Source organism: Lates calcarifer, linkage group LG11, assembly GCF_001640805.2.
Source record: "Lates calcarifer isolate ASB-BC8 linkage group LG11, TLL_Latcal_v3, whole genome shotgun sequence".
Lineage (NCBI taxonomy): Eukaryota > Metazoa > Chordata > Actinopteri > Centropomidae > Lates > Lates calcarifer.
Window position 1 is genome coordinate 18,769,425 of NC_066843.1, and position 22,496 is coordinate 18,791,920.

Genomic DNA, 22,496 nt, shown 5'->3' on the forward strand with positions numbered 1-22,496 from the left:
CGATAATGTGCAGCATGCTTAGTTGTATAAAACGAAAGGGATACAAACTTAAAGAAAGTGAGCAAAAAAAAAAAAAAAAGTCAAATCCACCCAGCGAGCGCAGTGGATTTACAACGATCGACATGATATAAAATGGTAATAAAAACACAGAGGTGGGGATGGGGAGGGTGAGAGGAGAAAGGGGGTGGGGTGGGGGAGTGAGTGTGTGTGTGGATGACTGAAAATGTGATTGTTAATGAGGTGGGAGCCAGTTTTCTAGGCTACAGTCTTTGTTTCCCAGAGTTAAGACTTACGCCAAGTCTCACAGAGAATCTGGGTTGCTACAGTGTATCATGTGTCTCGGGGTACAGAAATGAACCATTATGGCTGTAATTGAGTAGCACGGCTGGTAGAGGAGAGTTTTGGAGAGGGGGAGGAGCGTTGGTGGAGCTGTATTGGATTCCGGGGGCAGCGAGTTCAAGAACATCCACAGGAGGGTGTCCACCTCCAACTTCTCACCAGGAGGTCTGCTGTTGGGGGCTTAGTGTTGTATAAAGTGTATCATGGCTCCCTTCTTTCTCTGCCTTTATTTCTGTGTGTGTATGTGCTTGGCTTGGGTGTCAGAGTTCTTCTAAGAATTATTGAGGATGACAGTGCAATCGCTTTCAAAAAAGGGGCATTAAAATTAAATGGAAATATGAAGTAAACACCCTGTTTTGGAGGTGGTACAATCCCAAAGAGTACAGGCTTTTTGCAGTGCTGTTGTTTGTTTGTGGAGCCCCGACCTTTTTGCCTTGTGACCATTTTAAAAGAAGAGATTTCTGGTTGCAACCTGTTGTCACAGGTTCTGACCTTGTTGTGTGGACATGAGTTATATTATGAACACTTTCCTATCTCTGATTGTTTTGTTTGAAGGATTTTAGAGGCTTGAGAGGTCAAAGTATCCAGTGAAAAAACGTCAGAAAAAGGAAACATGATTTTCTGGTTTACTTTCATATCTCTTTGATCATCACTGTAAAACATCTTCATGTAATAAAGAAAATACTGTCTATAATTAAAGTCTAAACAGCTAAACTGATAAATGGGCCAGGCCAATATTACCTTATTGTAGATATATCGGCATCGGTGTATGTAACAGCTGAGAAGTAATTGCAGTTAAGAACTGCCGAATTAGGACTGAAGTCACGTCGAAACAGTATCATCATTACAAAGGTTTCCAGCCAGAGAGCAGTGACAAGTAGATGTTTACACTGTAAAATGTTCTACTCAGTATGTAGAAAAAAACTGAGGTAAAAGATTCATATCAGTGTTGTTGTTTATGTTATTTGTTGTTGTTTGAAAATTACAATTGGCTAATATATTATCAACAATTTTTAAAACTATGTTACCAAACATCAGAATTTGTGTCTGGTTCAGTGTCCTGAAACAAATCAGAAGATGGTTGGCAGAAAATATTTGAAATAAAAATCATGTAGTGGAAAACAGCAGAAATTTTCACTTGTTAAAGTCTGAAGTTACATTAAAAAATGACTTGGTAAGAAGAAGATTTTTACAGTGATTTTATGACCACTCAGATTAACCTGGAGGTCCCAAACCACTACTTTAAGAAAAAGCCCTGCATGGGCACTGTCTGTAAACTGTGAGCTGTGAACTGACATCTGCTCAAACAAACAGCACAACCCCTACTTTTACTTATTTCCCCTGCACTCCCATCTCCTTTTACACTGAACAGACAGGCCAGGTGTGGTATTATCACTGGTTGTGGTATGATACTGTGTGTGTTTGTTTCAGGCAAATTTGCAGTTACTCTCCTTGAACAACCTGTTTTGCAGACCTGAGGATTGTTAGGACAGGGATAAACTGATGCCTCTGATCATTTATCAGTTAAAAAGCCTCAGGTTTTAACGCAACTGTGCAACAACTCAGAGCTGCTGGGTGAAGTCATCACAGCGCTGGTCGCTCTGGAGCAGTGGTAAATATGTATATTCGAAGCGTGTGAAAAAGCAGAGCCGCAGCAGACCCACCAACCATAGCATATGGCTCAACCATGTGTTACTTAATGAGAGATTTACTCACACAGACCACTAAATGTGTGGCTCATTTAAGGAGCCACGGCAGAGGAGTGTTTGCGTGTGTTGCATGCAAGTCGACTCTATAAAGGAGGGGGGATTTCATCCCTGTCTAACCGCTCTCTGTAACCTTTTGCACTTGCAGTGCTTTTAATGACTCTGCTGCAAAAGTGAGCTAAAGGCAAAGAGAATGCTTCAGATGTATCAGGCAATGGTCATGATGTCAGTACACCTGCCTGAACGGAAACCAATAGGTGTGTGTAACAGGGTGTGTCAGTGTGTGTGTGTGTGTTTCATATTAGTCATGTATCATATTCACAGAAAGGAATGCTGGTGCTATAACCTTGTGTGGTGGCGAGGACAGGAGGTTGCAGTTTTGTGGTCGCACATACACTCCTGACCACACACTTTCTCCCTCTCCGCCTGCGTCTCTGGCTCGCGTATCTGGCCGTGTGCAGTAATTGGCCACACAGAGCCCAGATCTCTTTTGTTTCGCCTGCAGAGGCCTGTGGTAGAAATGCACAAGCAGTAGGCCTCATAAATCTGTGGGACTCCAATGTCAGGCCCAAAATTTCAGCTCCGCTTCTTTACAATGACTTCACTCCCACCCAAATTCCCACTGTACCACACTCAGGACTTGATCCAAGAAACTTCATTTTATGACTTTTATGTGATATGTTTATCACTCACTACTGTTTGTGTGTGTGTGTGCAAGAGAGAGAGAGAGCGTTTGTTTCCTCACACACCCCAATTTAGTACAATTTAGTATTTTGATACTGCTCAGAGGCTGTGATTATACGTCTGTCTTCACTGTTTGCTAGTTTTCTACTTCATAGTGAATGCTGCAGTAACTGTTTGGCTTGGACTCACTTCACTGGTTTTTAAACTACAGTTGTGGGTTCCAGACTGGGTCAAATATGGTTCAGTAAATAAATAGACTTAACTTTATGGCCGTGATGAGATAATGCATTCAAATGCCTGCAAATGAATTTAAGTGCAGACTTTAGCTCTTAGTGCGTGAGAGCTGAAATCCTCACAGCAGGATCTGTAACAGAATATTTTAAAACAGCTCAAGTTTTCATGCAGCTGAATACATAACCATAACTCCATTATATACATTATTGATAAAGTATTTTGTCAGTCAGATCAGAGTCCTATCATCTCTCTAGAAAATATGTCAGTGTCGCTGTGTCTTTCAACACAAGCTCCAAAAAAATCACAGAAATTTTTTCTCAACACATATGTGAAGCATATTCCTATTGTGCCCTCTAATGATGCGTTTACGTGTTTCCCTCACGTCAAAAGTATGACTACAAAAACGTTAGACGCGCATTGAACGACTCATCTGTCCCCTGGCGATTATTTGCATTATCAGATCATGGAGTGGAAGGGGTCAGTAAACGCATCTCAAGCGTAACATGACCATGTAAAAGATACAAGGGAAGCGCGGATACTACAGCCCCTATAGGCAATGCGTAGCGGCTCAGACAGCCAGCGAAGACTTCATCAAAAAGGAAGATTCATCTCTTTTCAAAAGTCAAAAGTGCAGCCAACAACACCTTGATGAATTTGCCTACATAATAATAAAAAAAAGCCGTCTCACAGAGGAATTGGTTACAAAGAGGAGAGCGATAAAAGTCCTTCAAAGAGGAGAGGGGAGGGAGACAAAGTTTTTTCCCTGAAAGTTTGTACAAGCTTTCACTTTCTAGGCGGGGTTACTGTAAGCTGCAGCAGCATGGAGTGAGAGAAACAGGACGGCGAGCGATTGCAATGCAGCACTATACCGAGCTTCCATCCAACTTAAATAAGCTCTCCAATTCTCCTTTCTAAAAATAACCATGTACTCCCCGTACTGCTTGACACAGGTAAATTGTCTTCTCTTATTTCATTGTTCGGGTATAGCCTGTAGTGGGGACGCCGGTTTTTTTTTTTTTTTTTTTTTTTTTTTTTTGCGCTGCCTCCGTCTGTTATTTTACATGTGTTTAATTGTTGCAGTAGAGTGTCGCTCCGCTATCTGACTCAGGTTGAAACTTCACCTCAACTGTCCCGTCTCGGAGCGCGTTTCTGCCGCGCGAAACTTTCTTGTGCGTTTCAGTCGCACATGGTTTTTGGAGAGAAAATGGCGCTTCTCCCGAAATGTATTTCATATAAAAAAAGAAGGAGGGGAGCCTGCGGGAGGAGGAGAAAGGCAGAGCGCAGGGATAGACAGAATGTGGACTGGAGTTTAATATTACTGCTGTTAAGATTTTTCCATGTGTCGAGGCTCGCAGGAGAGTTTTTGGCCGGTGAGAGGAGTTGCAGGAGAGCAGGGCGCACACACCGCCGACTTTAGAGCTGCTTTCATGTGGAGCTGAGACCGGGAGAGGCGAGAGATTGGAGCTGGTGTGTGTGTGTGTGTGTGTGTGTGTGTGTTTATAAACTGTGAAGAACAGTACAGACATTCTGCATGCATCTTCTGAGATAGTGTTTCTCTGGCGCTCTGCTGCACCAGTTGACAGTTTTTCAAGTTTTTGCTCTTGAATGCAACACGTGAGCACGTGCAGTTATAGGTTGACTACAGACTCAGGAACTACATTGATTTTATGTGTATATCAGTGTATTTCTTTTTATATCTTCACTCAACCTCAGTCTTTTCATTGCCCCGGTTTTCCTGATGAACAGAGCAGGCAGCACTGCGCAGTTACCTCTCATGTTAGACTGACGTTACAAGATAAATGTCACTTGCTCTCTTCCTTTATTAACGTAAAATTTCTTCTTCTAACATATTGTTACAGGCCAGTCCTGCTCCTTATCTTATAGACCGTAATTACTTTTAACACTTTTTCCTGATGTTCATATTAAAAATACACAGGACTAGTTCTCATTGTCCCAAATATACATCATATTCAACACAATCTATTTTTATTGTTACTGTGTTGCTACTTCTTCTCCTCAGACCTTCTAATGCAGTGTTTTACTATTAGCAAACTCTATTGTGCAGTTCTGACTCTAAAATGACACTATATGAAATGTGCATGTTAACACACTAATTTTGAATTGCTCTTTCTTCTTTATTCTATGCTTTATTCATAATTAATCATTTTTAGATCACATTTCACTTGCAGTAGATCTCCATATTTATCCTTAAATATTTGCCTAAAAGCACAACTTTCATGACAGCGAGGAAGAGCAAAGAGAAAAAAAAATATAATACTGTTTGCAGAGGCTTTTCAGTGAGCTGTTTGCAGCATGGCTGCATTACACCACAGCTGTACAAAAGTGTTGTGTCAGACTGCAAAACTAAACACTCTCAACAGCCTCCTACCCCCACTATTAATTCATATATGTTATAGACACAAGTGTGTGAACGTGTCATTAGGTATCTTGCCAGCATGTGTTTTGCAAAGTAAAGTAAAAAGCCTAAATTGAAAAAAAGAAAGATCTTTAATTTTTAATGTTTCCCATCAACACCTTGTTTTTCAAGCAAAGCCTCTTTTTTTCCAGGTCTATAAGACTTTGAAGGTATTTCCTTCATTTAAGCCAACCAGTGGCAGTGACCTGCCCATGTTATACAGCTGCTGGAAGTCTAACTCTTATAAAGCAGACTTGTTTATCCCTCATTGGCTTCGTCTGACAGTGGACTGCCAGGGTCCTGTTTGATGTGTAATTCATTCCTGATTTTTACAGTGGTTTTATTAAAAGAGTTTTCCTCCCATCATATGCCTCTGCTGACGACTCTGCTACCAGAGGCTGAGAGGATGTTCTTCGCTCCTCTCATGGGCACAAGTCATGTCTGGTTTCCATTTAAAAACATTAGCAGCTAGGATCATAACGTCGGCCTCTTGCTGACACCAGAGAGGGAAAGGAGATTTTATTATTTTCCCTTAATTCTTCATTTTATTGAAAAAACTCTTATAGGCTACTTAGTGTGTTGACTTAAGACTCAGAGGGTGAAACTGACTTAGAGATGGAAAGAAATTAGAAACAGATTGGTAAATGATTATCACAAGCAACACACATATTACATATAGATTAGAATATGCCATGTGTAGAAGATGCCTTGCATAGGCCTTAGATGTTTTTTAATTCCAAACAGGCCTTTAGATATGATGACTTTATCTGTAATTGATATAAATGATTACACAGCATTTAATCCCCAAACAAAAAGAGATTTTATTGAGCAGCATAAATTTCCCTTAATTAAAACTAATTGGCAACAGAAGCTCATACAGTGTAATGTAGTACACATGTTGCACATAATGGTAACTTGCAGTATGTCATTGGAAGCGCGATTGTAGCAAGTGATTAGCTCACATATTGTATTATTATTGTGTTGTTGTTTTTTCCATTTTTAAAATTTTGTATCCATATGTGTGTTGTTGCAGAGAAGAACAACTTCCCTCTCCGTACAAACAGCTCTCTCTCTCTCTCTCTTTCCACACACACACACACACACACACACACACACACTCACTCACTCACGCACACACACGTTCAGCATTCCCTTGCAGCTCCGTCTGCAGACGGAAAGGCACATTTTGTTTATTTAATTGCTGTTAATAATTAAAAATTCGAGCTTGGACCTCGGATATGGCAACAATTGTAAACAATCGAATGAATTATTAACTGTGATAAAAGCCTTGCTGGAGAGAAGCAGCGTGCTGGGATGTGACGGACGGTGCGTAATGGAAGCAAATTACAGAGAGAGCTCTGAGAGGGGGAGAGGAGTGTATGTGTCTGAATGTTTGCTGTGTGACTTCTAGTGTGTTAGTAATAAAAGATAACATTATAGTCATGTTTTTTAAAAAAAATAAATAGTTTTATTAAATATACACATACAGCCTGTATATTAGTTAGTCAGGAGAGTGGACAGTTCCATAATGTCTCATATTTTTGAACTTCCCATTAATGTGATAATAGCCTATACAACAAATATTGAAATTTCCATGCTCGAATTGTTTTGAACATTATCTTTATTTTGTCATGTTGAATTAATAACACTACTTATTTTACATTTTTGTACGTTCTTGTTTCTTTCTCCAAACCCTAAACTATCCGTCCCATGCAGCCCACAATGACGCAGCACAAATCTGCACTTACAAAAACAGTTTTTTTTTCATTGCATTTTTTAAAAATGTGTTCACTACTTCATGCAGCTCGTAATGTTGTCATCTCAGACTGTTTTCACTGGTGCGACATGTTAACTTATTCCTTCCCTCTGCCCTCCTCTGCCCGCCTGGACGCTGACCCCTGCTCTCCTCGCCTCTTAACACCCTCTCAACACTAAAGTATTACCCTACTCACCTTCTAAACAATGCCTTAGTGGTAAGTCCTATTTAGTCCCTATTTATTCAGCATTAGGTGTATGTGTTTTCCATATATTCCATCTTGAGAAAATGTATTTCTGTGGTAACTCCTGCAGGGCCGCTCACGCTGACCCTGCAGCTGGAATTATTATAGGCTCGTGCAGGGAGGAGGAAAATCTTCTTTTATTTTGCATACACACACACACACACACACACACACTCCATGAAAACTTGCATTTTTCTCTCTGTATGTTTTTGTAGCCTGTCATTGGCAATATGGTCTAACCAGACGACACTTTTTTTTTTTTTTTTGGTCATTGCAAAGCAAGTCCTGCAGCAGCGCAAATATAGACCAAAACTGGCTGCAGCTCCGACCACTGCTTCTCACTGACGTGTTTTTTTAATGTGTGTATAGGAAAATATCAGATCGTCTGGAAACAGGGACAGATAAGTTGCAAAATATGACCTCTTAGCTGTAGTTCACCACGGCGATCGACCACAGCAGCTTTATTAACGGTGCTATTTTTATTTTCCGCGTTGAAAAGGGAGAGGAAAAGGTTCTACGTGCATTTTAAAATACCAGCGTGCATGTCCTAATGTTTCCCCCCCTTCTTTATTATCTTAAATTCATTTAAATTGCATCAGTGCAAACTTTATCTTGCTTCAGGCCTTATGCCTTTTCCCATGCAGCAGCAAGCTCCTATATGTTTTGGTGTGTTCAATTAACCGTCATCAGTTGATTTTCGATTACTTTACAAAGCCCTACTACAAGTGTTTTTCATGGACTATTTTCTCTAATAGTAAAAGGTCACCTCTGCTTTGAGGTCACCATCCCAGCGCACATGACGTATTGCTTTGTCCTCCCAGTCTGAAGCCCCACAGTTTTCTTTATCAGCGCTATATGTTGCTTCAAGAGGATGTATTATATTTTTCTTACGTCACCACCAGTTGTTATCACTCCTTATCAGACAGCAGTGTTTTGAATGAAAATATCAAAGCAGTATTTAGAGGAGGAAAGCATGAGCTAGTTTGTTTTATGTGAAAATCTGATTAAATTAATGTAATCAATATCTGGACTTTGAAGCATTGACTTTGCATTTACACATATTTGGTGAGGTGGCCCTTACATCCCCTCCCCTCTGCTCTGCTCTCTCTGTCTCTTCCCAAGGCCTGGAAAATGAGTTGGAACAGCTGTTCAGAGGATTAAAATCTGATGGAACCACAGTCTGAATAAACAGAAAATGTTGGATTTTTCAGAATTAAAGACACACACGTGCACACACACTCTCTTTCTCTCTCACACACACACGCACATATGCATGCATGTGCACAGGCATACACACGGACATGCGAACATGCACCTAAAAGCTTTGGTGCCATGTCTTCATGCCAATTAGGTCTGTGAGTGGTTATCGCTGGATTAGCTGGGATCCCAGTTTCCAGGCGACTGTGTCTCACCTTTATCCTTTAAAAAAATCCTTTTCAAGCCAATTGCTGCTGTTTCATTTCACAAGCAAGCACACCAAAGTCACATTGCTGGGAGTAAAAATCAGCCTTATTGCCTGTATTACATTTCTCAGATAGGTATATTGAATTATGATATCACTGTGGGTTTTGGTTCAATTGCACACCAGTCTAACTGACTTGGTTCTATATATACAGCCCCAGTGTAACTCAGTGATGCCAAATAGGAAAAAGAAGTTTAACTTGTGTGGATATTTGTGCGGAAAAGTGACCCGGCAGCCAGTAAAGCACTCTGCTTCTGGCCACCAGACAGAAGAATGAACTCATAGTATGTTTGATTGACAGGTAGGGCTGATCTATTGTGCTCTCTTGTAACTGAGAGAGGAAGACAGGCAGGGAGTACCGGGTGAAATCGGAGTCCCTGATTGGCTGCGTCGCTGTTTTGTGCTGTACCGGCAGTGTCGGATCTTTTCCCCTCATCATGGGACACCAGGAGGTCATAATGCCAGACACTGCCTAGGACACCATGTTCCTTTTACTTATTCATTTATACCATGCTGCCGGTGACAGGACGGCCCACCACAAAAACCGCCGCCATTAAAAGACACTCAAGTATTTTACAAATTGGACTGGACCTTAGCTCATTTACGGTGGTGCTTTGGGTATCTGTGTCCTCCTTTCATTGGTGCCACCAAAGGCCACCAGCTTAAAACATGGAGGAGGTCCTGCTAAGACATCCCAGTGCTCCAAATGTGAGCTTTTTGTTATCTTTGCAGCCTCAAAATTGGTAGCATGTTGTGGATTATTTGCATTCTAAATACATGCTGTATTTCTCAGCATTTAACTGAGAGGCTTATGAGGTTTTCTCTGATTAATGTCTTTGTCAGTCATATACATTTTCTGTGTTTATTGTCAGCTCGTGACTGGGGGCCACCATGCGTCAGCAGGAGCAAATTTATGGCAATTTCTGCAGAGAAATTCAGAGCTCTCTTTGGTGGTAGAGACAAAGACAAGATGAGCTGGGTGCATTTTGGCAGCAGGCGATATAGATTTGAATTAAGTAGCATGTAGTTTTTATCTCAAGCTGCATGCAGAAAGAGGCAGAACCAACTGTGTCTCATTCAATATCAGCACAGCTGTCCCAGCATCCGTGGAGAATGGATTCCTACTGCTATTGCCATGGGAGGCTCCAGCCAAGAAGAATGGGAGGATATCCAGTGTGTGCGCTTGCGTTTTAAAAGGAAGGCGAGGACTGAGAGGAGAGAGTAATATGCTGGTGTGTCTGTGCACACACGTCTGTCTGTGTGTGTGTGTGTGTGGTGTGTGTGATCTTTCATGTGTGTGTCATGTTGTCTCCACCCGCTTCACTTTTCCTTCGCTCATGTCACCTCTGGCATGGATTAGTCTTTGGCACAACCCTGGCAATGCCCACGGCCCCAGCGCGGTTCTGTGGTCGCCGATATGTTGTGCTGTTGCCATGGCTACTGAACACACACACACGGGTGCTAAATTACATAATTGAGCTAGAATATACAGAGGAACACAAAATACTTAGTGTACAATATGAGAGCAGAGAGAGGGGAAAAAACGGGGGGTTGGGTGGGGGGCTTCACTGTGTATGAAGGGGGTGGTCTCAATTTGGAAACCACCAAGACAAAGTGTGCCTTTACCAGAATGAACCATGGGCAGAAAACAGTAATGCATTGGTGAATATTTGAGAGCTTTGTCATTGCTGAGCTTTAGACATCGGTACAGCATGTTCTTTCCTCTGATTTTGAGTCATAAATCTAAATAACAGTGCCACCATTATGTGGGTATTTGGAGCGTTGTGACAGCCAATCTGACAGGGCAATTGAGGATAAGGTGTTTGTGGTGACACGCACGTGGTGTTTGTGTGTGTGTGAAGCAATGAGATGGAGAGAGATATTGACAGTATGTGTATGAGAGAGGGTGTGGCACCTGTAGTTTACATAGATACACCATGAAGCACACACACATATTTCTCTCTTTGCCCTCCTCCTCCTCCTCCCTCTGGGCTTCAGGTTTGTTTTGAATAGATGTTGTATCTGTGAGAGTATCAGCAATGTGTTAAATTCCAGCCACCCTTTCTGTCACAGTTGGCTTAACACTGGAGTGTGCTTAAAGGATAAAACCTTTAAATTGCAAAGTGATGTATCATGTAGGTTTGATGAGTCTGTTGCAGCATGTTTTTAGACCCCATGTAGACATGTTTGAAGATATATTTGTTTTTTTCCTCAAAAAAAACAAAAAAACAAAAAAACACAATTACCTCATTGAAATCTCTTACAATGATGTGTACCTCCTCTCCCTCAAGTTCCATATTGAACCAGGTTTGGCTTCCAGACTAGCTGTGATGTCACAAAATCCTGCTTAAACTCAGATTTGAGATGAGCACAGAGAAGTTTTCCACCTGCAGCAGATGAATGGGAAAACATCCTTTTATTGTCAGTGCATCATGCTGCACAGTGACGCTCAAACATCCAAGTGAACTAATGCATATTTTTGATTGGAGACAGACTTGACATTGAAAACATGTAGAACGAGGGATCAGTAGAGGAAGATGTGCTGTATTATCTGATACTATCTGTTAAACACTAATTTATGATTGCAAAATTAATAAGAGTGTTATGTACCAATTACTCATTTTCACCAAAGTTACTAGTGTGAGGCCAGTAGCACAAAACTGTCATTGCTATAAAGGATTTGATTCAATAAAGTCATGTTGCGGATTGTAAAATGAAAAATGTTGCACATTTCGCAGTGTTTAGTCAGTTGTGCTTCATGTCTAGTGCTACAGAGGACAGACTGAGAAATGTTTCTGAGCGTGCTTTGTTCTTGCATTGAGTAAATTTGAACCAATGCCAATATCAACACACGGAGCAAACGTTGACAGTAATTCATTCTCTGTTCTTTCTTTTTAATCAACAAGTAACATTTCCGTCAAGGCAAGCTGTATGGTATGGAAATTCCAAGATCTTTTGTGTTCCGCAGAGAGACACAAACCTAAGGGCTCAAACTTGTGACCGGGCAAAACAAGGAGCGTGCAAAGCCATTGTATCAGTCTGTCACAGGTCAACAGGAATAGATAGAGAGTTGTTGTTGCAGATCATTGACGGCCCACTCAAGGTCACTTCAGTGTGGGCAATCTGGGCATGTTGTTTGGCCTGTCCTGCCTGCCTGTCTGACCTACATCTCACAGCACTGGCTAAATATATACAGTAGACCCCTCATTACAAAGCTTCCAGATTAATCTGGATGAAATCTGATCACCGTTCCACTCTCTCTGTGTTTGACTGCAGCTCTCTCTTCACAGACTTCCCCAGGCTGACTTTCCATCTCATTCAGTCTCTCAACATGTATTCGCTATCCAAAAAAAAAAAAAAAGAAAGAAAAGAAAAAAAAAATAGGGCAGATTCAGGCATTCACACAAACATGGCACACGCATACATATTATCATCTCTTGAATATGACTGGAGCTGGAGCTTCATTTGCTTTACCCATTCAGAAACAAACTCCTGCTACATTTGGAATATACGGTGTGTCTGTTTGAATTCAAGCCTAAATATGTATGCAAGCTATATTTTGTGGCGCCTCATGCATAACGCACCTGCACACGCTTACTCACATGAGGCACAGGTGTGCATTCTTTCATGAAAAAAATTACTTCCCGTACAACTGCGCAGTATACTGTGTGTACGTGATACAGAACAGTTCTCCCAGCCTCATTTGTCTGACGTTCCCCCACAGCCCTGTCAGATGAACTCCAGCACCCCTTCATCAACACCTGCTATCATGTTCTGTGTTTATTTAAATTGATTTTAAACTGTAAGTTATTATGTCACTCAATTTTGGTCAGACTGGTTTTGTCACGTTTGCATTTGTAATACGTTGGACTGGCAGAAGACAGATGTTTGAAGCATTTATTTATTATTTACTTTTAGCTAACTGTCTCAGCCATTTATCCTACTTTTAGCTAATTATTTTACTTAAACATACATTACTTTTTTTAATCCATTACTTGTAGCTAGCAAGTTCAACAACTTAAGGATAACCTTTAGCTAACTATTTAATCCATTTATCCATTACTTTCAATCATTTCAATCATTCACTCCTTACTTTTAGAAACTTTCAGAACTTTTATTTTACTATTTTGACGATCTTACGCTTTTTTACTCTTTAATAGCTATTTCAGCTATTCATCCATTACATTTACCTTACTGTTTGAACTGTTCATTATCGTTAGCTATTTATTTAACCAATTTATTCATTGCTTTTAGCTTTTCTGTTCACTAGCTAACTAGTTTTCACGCACTCTCAATCATAAGTGGTGTGCAGGTATTACGGCTGACTCAACATGTAGCTATATATTTTTTTAAATCAATTAAATCTTAAGTTGTAAATTGTAATCACAGTTCATTTATGGTTCCTATGTATTCCTTCCATGTATCTATCATCCATCCATCTATTCATCTATTCTTCCTTTTATATCCATGGACTACAAACATGTCTGTACACCTGGTGAAGCCTGGAGAGGCAATTACAATCATTTGGACACAAAGCTTCATCAGACCACAGTTAATTGGGAAGCGGTGGTGGTGTTGGGAATTGTTTAGTTGTCAAGGGATGACATCACATGGTGACGCCATTCACTGATGTCATAGCATTCATCATCTTTTCACCGTTTCTTTGGCTTTCCTTTAAGTAGAGGAAAGATAAAGAGGCATTGATTGGCTCGTTGATTGTACCTCAAATTTCCCAGAGGCTTTCTTTCATCATCACGCCACATTACCTCATGCTGTAGTGGGGGCAAAAGAGTTCCAAGTAGAGAGCTAGGTATGTTCATCCAGTGACCATTAAGAAGCATGATCCATACAGGCTATTTAGGAGATAAGATTATGAGCCTAGAAATGATTGTTTTCATGACTTAAATATTGAATCAACATTTGAGACCTACTTTAAACCTACTTTTATTCTCTTTCACCAGGAACATGGCTTAAAGGTTGTGATTAGGCTTAATAGGCATTTATTGGGTTAATGTTGGAGGGAAAATCTTTTCCTGTCTTGGGGGTGGGTGGAGGAACGTAGACGCTTGGAGGCTTATGAACCCGCAAGTCAAACAGTAATGAAAACAGTTGTGACCTGATTTCAAGAGCTGGGGAAAAAGACATAGAGGAGATGGGAAGGGAGGATTTTTAAGTTACAAACAAAGAATCACAGACAACAATATGTTAGGGTGACAGGACTGCATGCTTTTCTTTCTTTCTTTTTTCTTTTCCTTGTCTTTTCTTGCCTGCGTTCTTTCTCGCTTGTGTTCCCTTTCATTTCCTTCTGTTACCTTTCCTCTCTGTTTCTGTCTGTGTATCTAATTCGGCCACCCCGTCCTGCAAGGAATAGCTGTCACCCCAGGGAACACAGCGCTAGAGCTTGCTCTTCGGAGCAGGAAGTTGGCAAGGGGCCAAGGGTGGAAAATCTATACTCGGTTGCATAATATAACATATCTTTACCTCAGATGAACTCTGAGGAGGCCTGGCAGCTGTGAGCAAACAGAGCTGGAGGGCGGGAGTTTGTGTGTTATTAACTGACTGTTTGTGTGGAAGTGTCTGTGTATGTGTTGGGTATGAGTGCATGCTCTATACTTCTTGTGACTTGTGTTTGCTGGCTGGTGCAGCAGGCCCGAGGCTGTTTTAGACCCCCTTGACAGTCGAGCAGGGTACAGTAGAATCAAATAGACCCTTGTTGAAATAAAAAAAAAAAAAAAGCGAGGATCAGAGTAGAGTTGAGTAGAGGAGACCGAGGCCAAGCAGGGCTCAGGGTTAGACTCAAACACAACTCTGTGGCTTCTCCTTTTGGCCCAGCCAGCCAGTAACTACTATCCCAACTACAGCTGCACCGTACTCTGCGAGGGAATTCAGATATAAACTTTCTGCTCTGTTTAGGCTCAGAGAAATAGCTGCAGGATTAGTGTGTGTTACATGGAAAGTTGTATATTTGACTGGAAAATTCAGTGCAGGATGAGGATTCCATGTCACTGCTAAAATATAAAACACAGATGGACCACATTTAACTTAAGTCTGTGAGTTCATGGAGTGGCACTATCTCGGCTCCTCAAACATTCATTATGACAGTTATAAATTCACTTCCATGTTGCATTCAACCCTATACTCCCCCGTTATTGAGACGTCTAGCTAGTCCTGATGTTCTCTGATTAGTATTCTTATAGGAGTCTTTTTCGTGATGCCTGCAAGCATAATGGAGAAACAGCGTGTGCCGCTCCTCTTTTGTGGCTGCAGTTTCTCCAGCTCTGTTGAAACGGGACGTGGGGGGAATAGACCCGAAAGCACTTTGACTGTCTGACGTGTCAAGCTGCCGTCAGTCTCCTCAGCACTTCTTGAGAAAAGCCCCATGAAACTCAAAACTGGGCTCATTACGGTCATCATCTGAAATAAAGTGCAATCATCTCTGCCACCTGTGGCAAGCTGCTGTGGAAAGAAGACTCATGCTGGCCTTATGGACCTGTCTGTTAGAGTTGCATATCAATTCACACACATTTATTTTATTCATCATGTTTTTTTTTCTTTTGTTTTTAACTGTTTTTTCTCTCCATCTGAACACCTGAACAAAAGTATTTGGAAGCTAGAGTTAGGACTCATATGGGGACCACAAATTGACTGTATATTGCAGCCAGGCTGTGGAGATTTATGATGAAAGTGAATAGGGATGGTGTGGGCGGGTATGCAGAGGTGCACATTATGGTGCGTTTTTCTGTTTTTTTTAATACTTGGAAGAGCTGAAGGCCGTGAGAATGGTGTAGAGGAGTAAAACAACAGCAGCTCTCTTTCGCTTCCCAACGACAGAAAGATTATAGGAAGAAATACAGCGCGAGGAGTATAAGAAAGGACGGGAAAGAGGAGAGGGAAATGGGCGGGAATGAAAGAGGCCATAGTCTGTGTATTGTAAATACAGTAGACTGGGGAGCACTCCATGTCCTTTTATTTTTTCTAGCAGCATGATTTGTTTGATTTACTCTGTATCAATCAGCAGAGGATGTATTTAAATGAACTTGAAGTATATTTGAGAAAGCTTCTTTATAGCTGTGGCTGTTTGTATTCTCCTTTTACTTTCCTTGGAAGCAGACCGTGATTAAAACAGACGATATAGGCGTATTGTATTTCCTAGGGGATTGGAAGGAATGCAAATGCATCATAACCATATTATACTAGTTAGGAGCGGTATGTGTTGCCAAGCCTCTGGATACAGGATAGAGTAGACGCAGTTACACTAAAGGGAACCGAGTCCCACAAAGAGCCAGGATCCCACAACTGCAACAACAGGAGAGGACATCTGACACTGTTGGACTATATTTGACATTTCATAGGATCCACACAGCACCAAAGCCTTTTCTACATAAAAATCCAGATTTTTGTCTCTGTGAAAAACTTAACATGAGGAAACCCCAAAAAAGTTTTTCTCTGTGTGCTGATGTGCGTCCGTGCACCGCAGAATCCGTTTGGCATTTTTGTTGTGAGGGAAGCATGTTGCTGGTGGGACTTTGGCCTGCACAATCCCTCCTCTGTTAAAACAATGTGGCAGTTGTCCTCCCTAACCTAATTACTCCCTCCAGGGGGAGAAAGGCAACAGCACCAAATCCCATAGTTAGGAGCTCTGATCTGGGCCCTGCTGTAAGAAAAGGCCTCATTCATCTCCCTCTCTCCTTCCACCACACATGCACAGACACACGCGCACACACACACACACGCACACACACACACTTTCTATTTTTCACTGCGATTGGCCTGATAGAACCTAATTATGCTCTAATATATCCTGATATTTCTCTTGATATCTGTTTTTCTTATTGTCGTAACATTTTCTTATTGTCATAAATGTATTGATGCTGAAGACATAATTTCATCTGAAGGTTGGGTAATGTTTTAATCATATGCTGCCATGAGCTCAGTGTATAAACATTACACTGATGCTTCCCAGTTTGGGTCAGTGCAGCACAGATGCAGTATACTAGGATAACTATACCTAGTGTAAACGGACTGTGACCTATTCTTAGTGGTATTTTGTTCTGTTAGTGTAGATAATTATATTTTAGGGATAGCTAAAATATGATTATTTTGACTCAGTGTCAGACAAAACAAGCTCAAATGTTGCCTTTAAACTGTCACCAATTTATTGCTAGTTGTACAAAATGATGTAATTATTAATTGATTAATTATTATTACATTCAACAGATGATTAACAATAAATACCAAGTAGTGGTGTTTGTTTAAAATGAGCTGGATCATAATATAATAGTATATAAATATAATAATATATAACCACCAATAACTCAGAAAATTAAAAAAAAAACACTCACCCTGGGTCAAAACAGCCCACTGTCTTAGGTGGTTTTTTCCATGAATAGGTAGAGTAGAGTATTGTCCATATTATTGAATACTGACCCAGTGTTACTCTTATTTTTCATATTACTGTTGATTTATTCAGCCAAAATGAAACATGGTTATTTTGACCTCATGTTAGCAAAAACAATCTCCAGTTTTAACTTAAAACTGTCACTGATGAACAGTGACAATGAACAATGTGCATTTGACATTCAAAACTGAAAACAAGTGGTGACATGCAAGTTTAAAAAGGTCTAGTGTGGATGACAAGAGTTTATAAATAACCCAACAGATATGTACAAGAAAATACACAAACACTAGGTTAAAATAAACCATTGTGTTGGGTGGTTTTGTACCCATGGGTACCAGATAGAATTAATCCAGTATTGTGTTGGTGCTTTATTGATCTAAACTGGGTCAGTTTTGAAAAATTGATCCAGTGCGGGTCAATACAGCACAGTGTGTACGAACTGGTAGGCTTAAGACTGCCAAAACACAAATTGTGCTTTGTGCTTCATCTCATCATCTAATTATGTGTAAAAAAAATAAATAAGTTAGAAACACTGGAGCATTCATCAGTGTAGTCAGAGTAATTTGTAGGAATTTAAAACATTTAAAGTAAAGAACTTAGTGTACTTATTTCTGTGTGGATGATGGTTCTCTGGCTTTCATTCTATCCCTTGTTTTGCCTTTTCTCAGCTTCCCTAACCCCTCATCTTTCATCACTGCCCCCGTCACTTACTGGCACCGTGCGTTTTGAAAACTTTATTACTGTAACTTCAGACAAGGAAGTCCACATAGGAAGAGGGGAAATGGATGTGTGAGTGTGTGTATGTGTGTGTGCGCGCGTGTGTGTGTAGTGGTGGCATTCACCAAAAAGAGGAAAGGGTGTTAAAGTCTTAATTCTCCCTCAACCAACCTGTTTTGTTTATTTGTCTATCCTCTCTCAGGAAGATTAGAACAGCCATTGTGTGGAGGCTTGGGAAATAAGGCTTGAAGTTTATATTTGGAGATTGTTGCGGTGCTGCGTTGTTGGTCTAGACTGTTAGGGTTTAGACGTCTTTGTTTGTTTATCTGGAAAAAGAAAATTCCATTTGTTGCCACTGAGATCCTTTGCACGGGAGACATGTTCATGTAGTGCACGAAAATGTACATTAACAGCATTTATTATCATTTTTGATATTATGTCTTAAATGATTAGATTGACTTTTTTGTTCAGGCTGCTCCTCACAACAAAACAGACCACATGTCCTCATATTCTCGGGGCATATAAGGAGACAGTGGAGTTTGTGTATACGTGTGTGTGCGTCTGGTCGTGCAGTGTTTGTCTTAGGCCGAGCTCCTTTCCTGTGGTGTGTGTGGGCTTGAATCCGTCCAGCTTGAGTGGACCCTGCGCCCTGTTTGTGCGGCTCGACACTCACCCTACGGCAGAAGCGGAAGCTCTGCTTTAACAGCATTAGCAGGGCTCTTCCTTCAGCCTCCGGCCCTCTTTGTTAACCCTATCACTGTCCCCATGCTCCTCTTTTATAGTCTCTTTTGTGCTCATTTATTGGCCTCCACATCTTTTACAATTTATTGATTCAAATTTTCTGTATGTTTTCTGTCTCAGTTCTCTGTCTTTAACTCTTTAGGCTCTTCCTGTCTTCTCTATTTACTACTAATTTATTAACCTTTCCTGTTTATTCAGTATCTTTCTCAGCTTGTGAAATTCGCCTGTCAGTGGCAGCCATGATTGACTTTCTTTTCAGCCACACTATTAACCCCTTCTTTATAATTTCAAGCTAGCACTATGTTTATTAACCTCTCATTATGCTTTAGTCCAGCACCTTCACAGACCCTAAAAAATGTGTGTTTGGAGGCTCCACATGACATTAATTGAATCTTTTTTTATGTCATAATAATTAGCTCCACTCAAGTATTGTTCACTCTGGTTAATCTCCCTTGTTATTAACCATTTTTTATGCAGAATAACGAATCTACGACATCATCGTTACCCCCTTTTTCTTTGCTATCATGTGGCACTGGTAGTCAAAAGAAGCAGCCATCACTGAAGATGTTTTAATGAATGTAAATTCAGGAGATATTTCCTCTGTTATTTTTTTTTTCTGTCTTTTGCCCCTTCCTGTCCTCCCTCCTTTTCTTTGTCTTTATTCTATTCTTTTTGCCTTCTTTATCAGGGCTCGTACAGACACATACGACCACACCTCTGTCAAATATTCGCCCCTAGTCTGTGCTTTTTCGTCCACGGAGGGCATAAAACAAAGTACAGGCCCAAAGGCTGCTGAGCATTTTCGCTTCGATTGAGATCCATACAGGCAGGACGTCAGATCATCAGGGTTTAATTAATAACTTATGGCTATGGCTTACGCTCACTTACTTGGCTAATTCAAATGGAAACGTATAAAGATAAAAAAGAATATATGGACAGGAGGCCATAAGGGGGGTGCGCACAGACGTGGAGGGTGAGACAGTGGGGGTTGTGAGTTAGGGATGGCGGCAAAGCATTTGCATAAAGGGCAGGGCAGCATGCCCAATGGTGGAAAAGGTTGGCATCACGCCTTTCAGACTGGCAGAGAGGGAAGACTGGAGAGAGAGACAGAGAGAGGGGGGGATGTAGTCAATAGTGCATCCCTTGTTCAGAAAGAGGAGGTCCCTAGCTGTTGGCAGGAGAGCAGGCTAAATCTCTAGTTTGATTGTGTGCTAGATTGCCCCTTTATTTGTCTGATTGCAAAGCGTTCAACACTGCATTAGTAGTGGGCTTTACTTTCCTGGAGCCTTTATTCAGGAGGGGAGTTTTTCTGTCTTGGCCTGGTCTGTGATTGTCGCTACACATATGTCTCTGAGTTTACATTGTGTGCAATCACCACATCAGGCAATTTGGGGAAGTTTCTGACCTGTCTGTTTTATCAAGTCTGAATTTGCCTCCACCCTTCAACCGCAAGCATCCCACTAAGGTTAACGACAATGTTGATTTAGCCTGATGCCATATTCAGATGTATTTTCATAGATAAATACATGCCTGGAGACAACTGCAGCGAGGCAGCCAGTTACTTTTCTGTCTGAGTGTGTGCGTGTCTTACCTTCTGTCTGTCAGAGCCACAACACTGCTGTCCCCCTCATGGCTGCTGTGGTTCTGGTGATGTCATGGTAGAAGAGAGTGAAAGGGATGATTATTTAGCAAGGGCCTGTTATTTCTGGCCCTGGGTCCATTAGCAGTGTATATAGAGTTTCGGCGCTCTCCACATCGCTGGCCACCCGTGGTCATTATGACCACTAAGAGTGCGATGCCTGTAAACTCATTGTGACCACAAACTTTGATAACCCTTTTAATTTAGGGCTCTGTGGGCACTAATTAACAGTGGTGATGTGACGTTACTTTATACTTGAGAGCAGGGATATGAGCCTCAGTAAAGGGACTTTTCTATTTCATACTGAACAGATTTTAATTCTGACTTGGATACTTATTTTGCCTGAACAACAGCCAAAAATCTAAAGGAATTCAGTTAATAATGATATGAAATGGAGAAAGATATTATCATATTTGAGAAGCTGCAACAAACAAATGCTTGGTATTTTTTACTTGATAAATGACTTAAATGATAAATTGATTTTTGTTGAAGATGAGTCATTACAAACAGATTTTTATTTTGAATCCTATTAGAGCACCCAAAGTTTCTATGTTTAGCTGAATTCTGTGGGAATGTGTATTTGATTCGGCCAGCTATAAAACAACATGGTGTGTTTTGGAGATTCAGATAAATAAAAGTAACCAATGTAACAGTGTAAAACTACACAGTAATAGTTAATTTGTACTTATAGCAAGAAAGTAAAAGTAGGCTTGTCATTCTGCAGAGATGATATGTTATTACATATTACAATATTAGATTGTTGATGCACTGTCGAGTGGGCACAGACAGGTTTTTTGTAAGGGGTCATAAGCCCCTCCTAATCTTTTCCTATGCATTGTATTTTATAAGATATTATTATATTTAGTTTCTATGTAAAATCTTTAGCTGAAAATCAACTGGTTACTGCATCTGTTGTATAATATGGTGGAGAATATGTGTAAAGTAGCATTAAATACACTTGCACTAAAGTACAAGTACTTCAAAATGGTACTGTACAGTACACAATTTAATATATTTAGTTACTTTTCTAAACATTAGAGCTTCAACTGAAGCATGATAATATATAATGAGAATATATATGTGATATTGTTAGATTATTTGTAATAACAAACTTTCCCAGTTTAAAGGAACGGTTCACATTTTTTCAAGTCTGTCCTAAAACAATAGTCATGTTCCAACATGATCACTGAGACAGGTTTATAATCACTCCTCCCGCTCATGTCGGCCATTAGAAGATCTCCTCCTAATGTGCTTTCAGTATGAGTGATAGGGGACAGAAACTACAGTCCTTATTCAGTGCAAAAATGTATTCCAAAATTTATCTGAAGTTAATATGAGGCCTCAGCATCTCAGTTAGAGAAATCAAGAGGATATCTTCCAAAGTCACAGATTGTTTAGTGCAAAAATTCCCTCTTTTTGTTAAACAACACAACATTTGATATTAGAAAGTCTGTAACTTTGGAAGATGTCCACTTGATTTGACTAACTCAAACTGCTAAAGCCTCATATTAAACTTCTAAGTGTGTTTTTGGACACAAGTATTGTGGATTTTGTCCCTTGTCACTCACATTATGAAGGGCTCTCTTAATGGCCAATATGAACAGGAGGAATTGTTACAGCAAGCAAAATCACAGTGTTCATATGGACACCTGACTTTTGTTTTAAGATGTACTTGAAAAAATGTGAACCCATGCTTTAAAGCTAATTTAAAGCAGAGGTTCACAGTCAATGGGGAAAATGGTATATTTTAAGCTCCACTGATCAAAATCAGAAGTGATAGAAAAATGTTCAGGTCAAAAAATGAATCCTTTTGCTTTTAGATCATGTGTTCGACTCTACTAAAACGCTCTGTAACAGTACATAATCTGACCCCAACTGAAAGCTTTAGGAGTGTTAATACAGTGCTTGTGCTGTCTCGTAAATCACTGTGAACCCAAACGTTGTGCACCTGGTGAGAGGAGGGTGGAGACAAAGCTGCATTACTCATTAACAACACAAAGCTCAAACCTTGCAGGAGCAAGTACGCATTTGCCAGACAGTAAAAGTGATCATTAATTCTGGTGTGTGTTTCAGAGAATCAAGAGGATTTTTCATATTTCCTGCAGCGCAACGAAACTGTTTGCAGTCAGGTTTACCTTCAAACAGGCAACAAACACCAGC

The 22,496-nt window shown here is 40.5% G+C and overlaps 1 protein-coding gene across 8 annotated transcripts in view; it reads left to right on the forward strand.

The window, feature by feature from the left end:
• nfixb (nuclear factor I/Xb) overlaps nt 1-22,496 on the forward strand; it is a 140,723-nt gene that overhangs the window by 10,966 nt on the left and 107,261 nt on the right. The window contains exons 1-2 of one of the 8 annotated variants that reach the window (XM_018698573.2): nt 3,715-3,913; nt 7,317-7,352. The exons of 5 other annotated variants lie outside the window; for them this stretch is intronic. In XM_018698573.2, coding sequence (XP_018554089.1) covers nt 3,887-3,913; nt 7,317-7,352 — 63 coding nt within the window. In that variant the 5' untranslated portion in view covers nt 3,715-3,886. Of the gene's footprint in view, nt 1-3,714; nt 3,914-7,316; nt 7,353-22,496 lie in introns of those variants that run through there. 2 more of the 8 variants (XM_018698570.2, XM_018698578.2) reach the window with 2 other exon arrangements.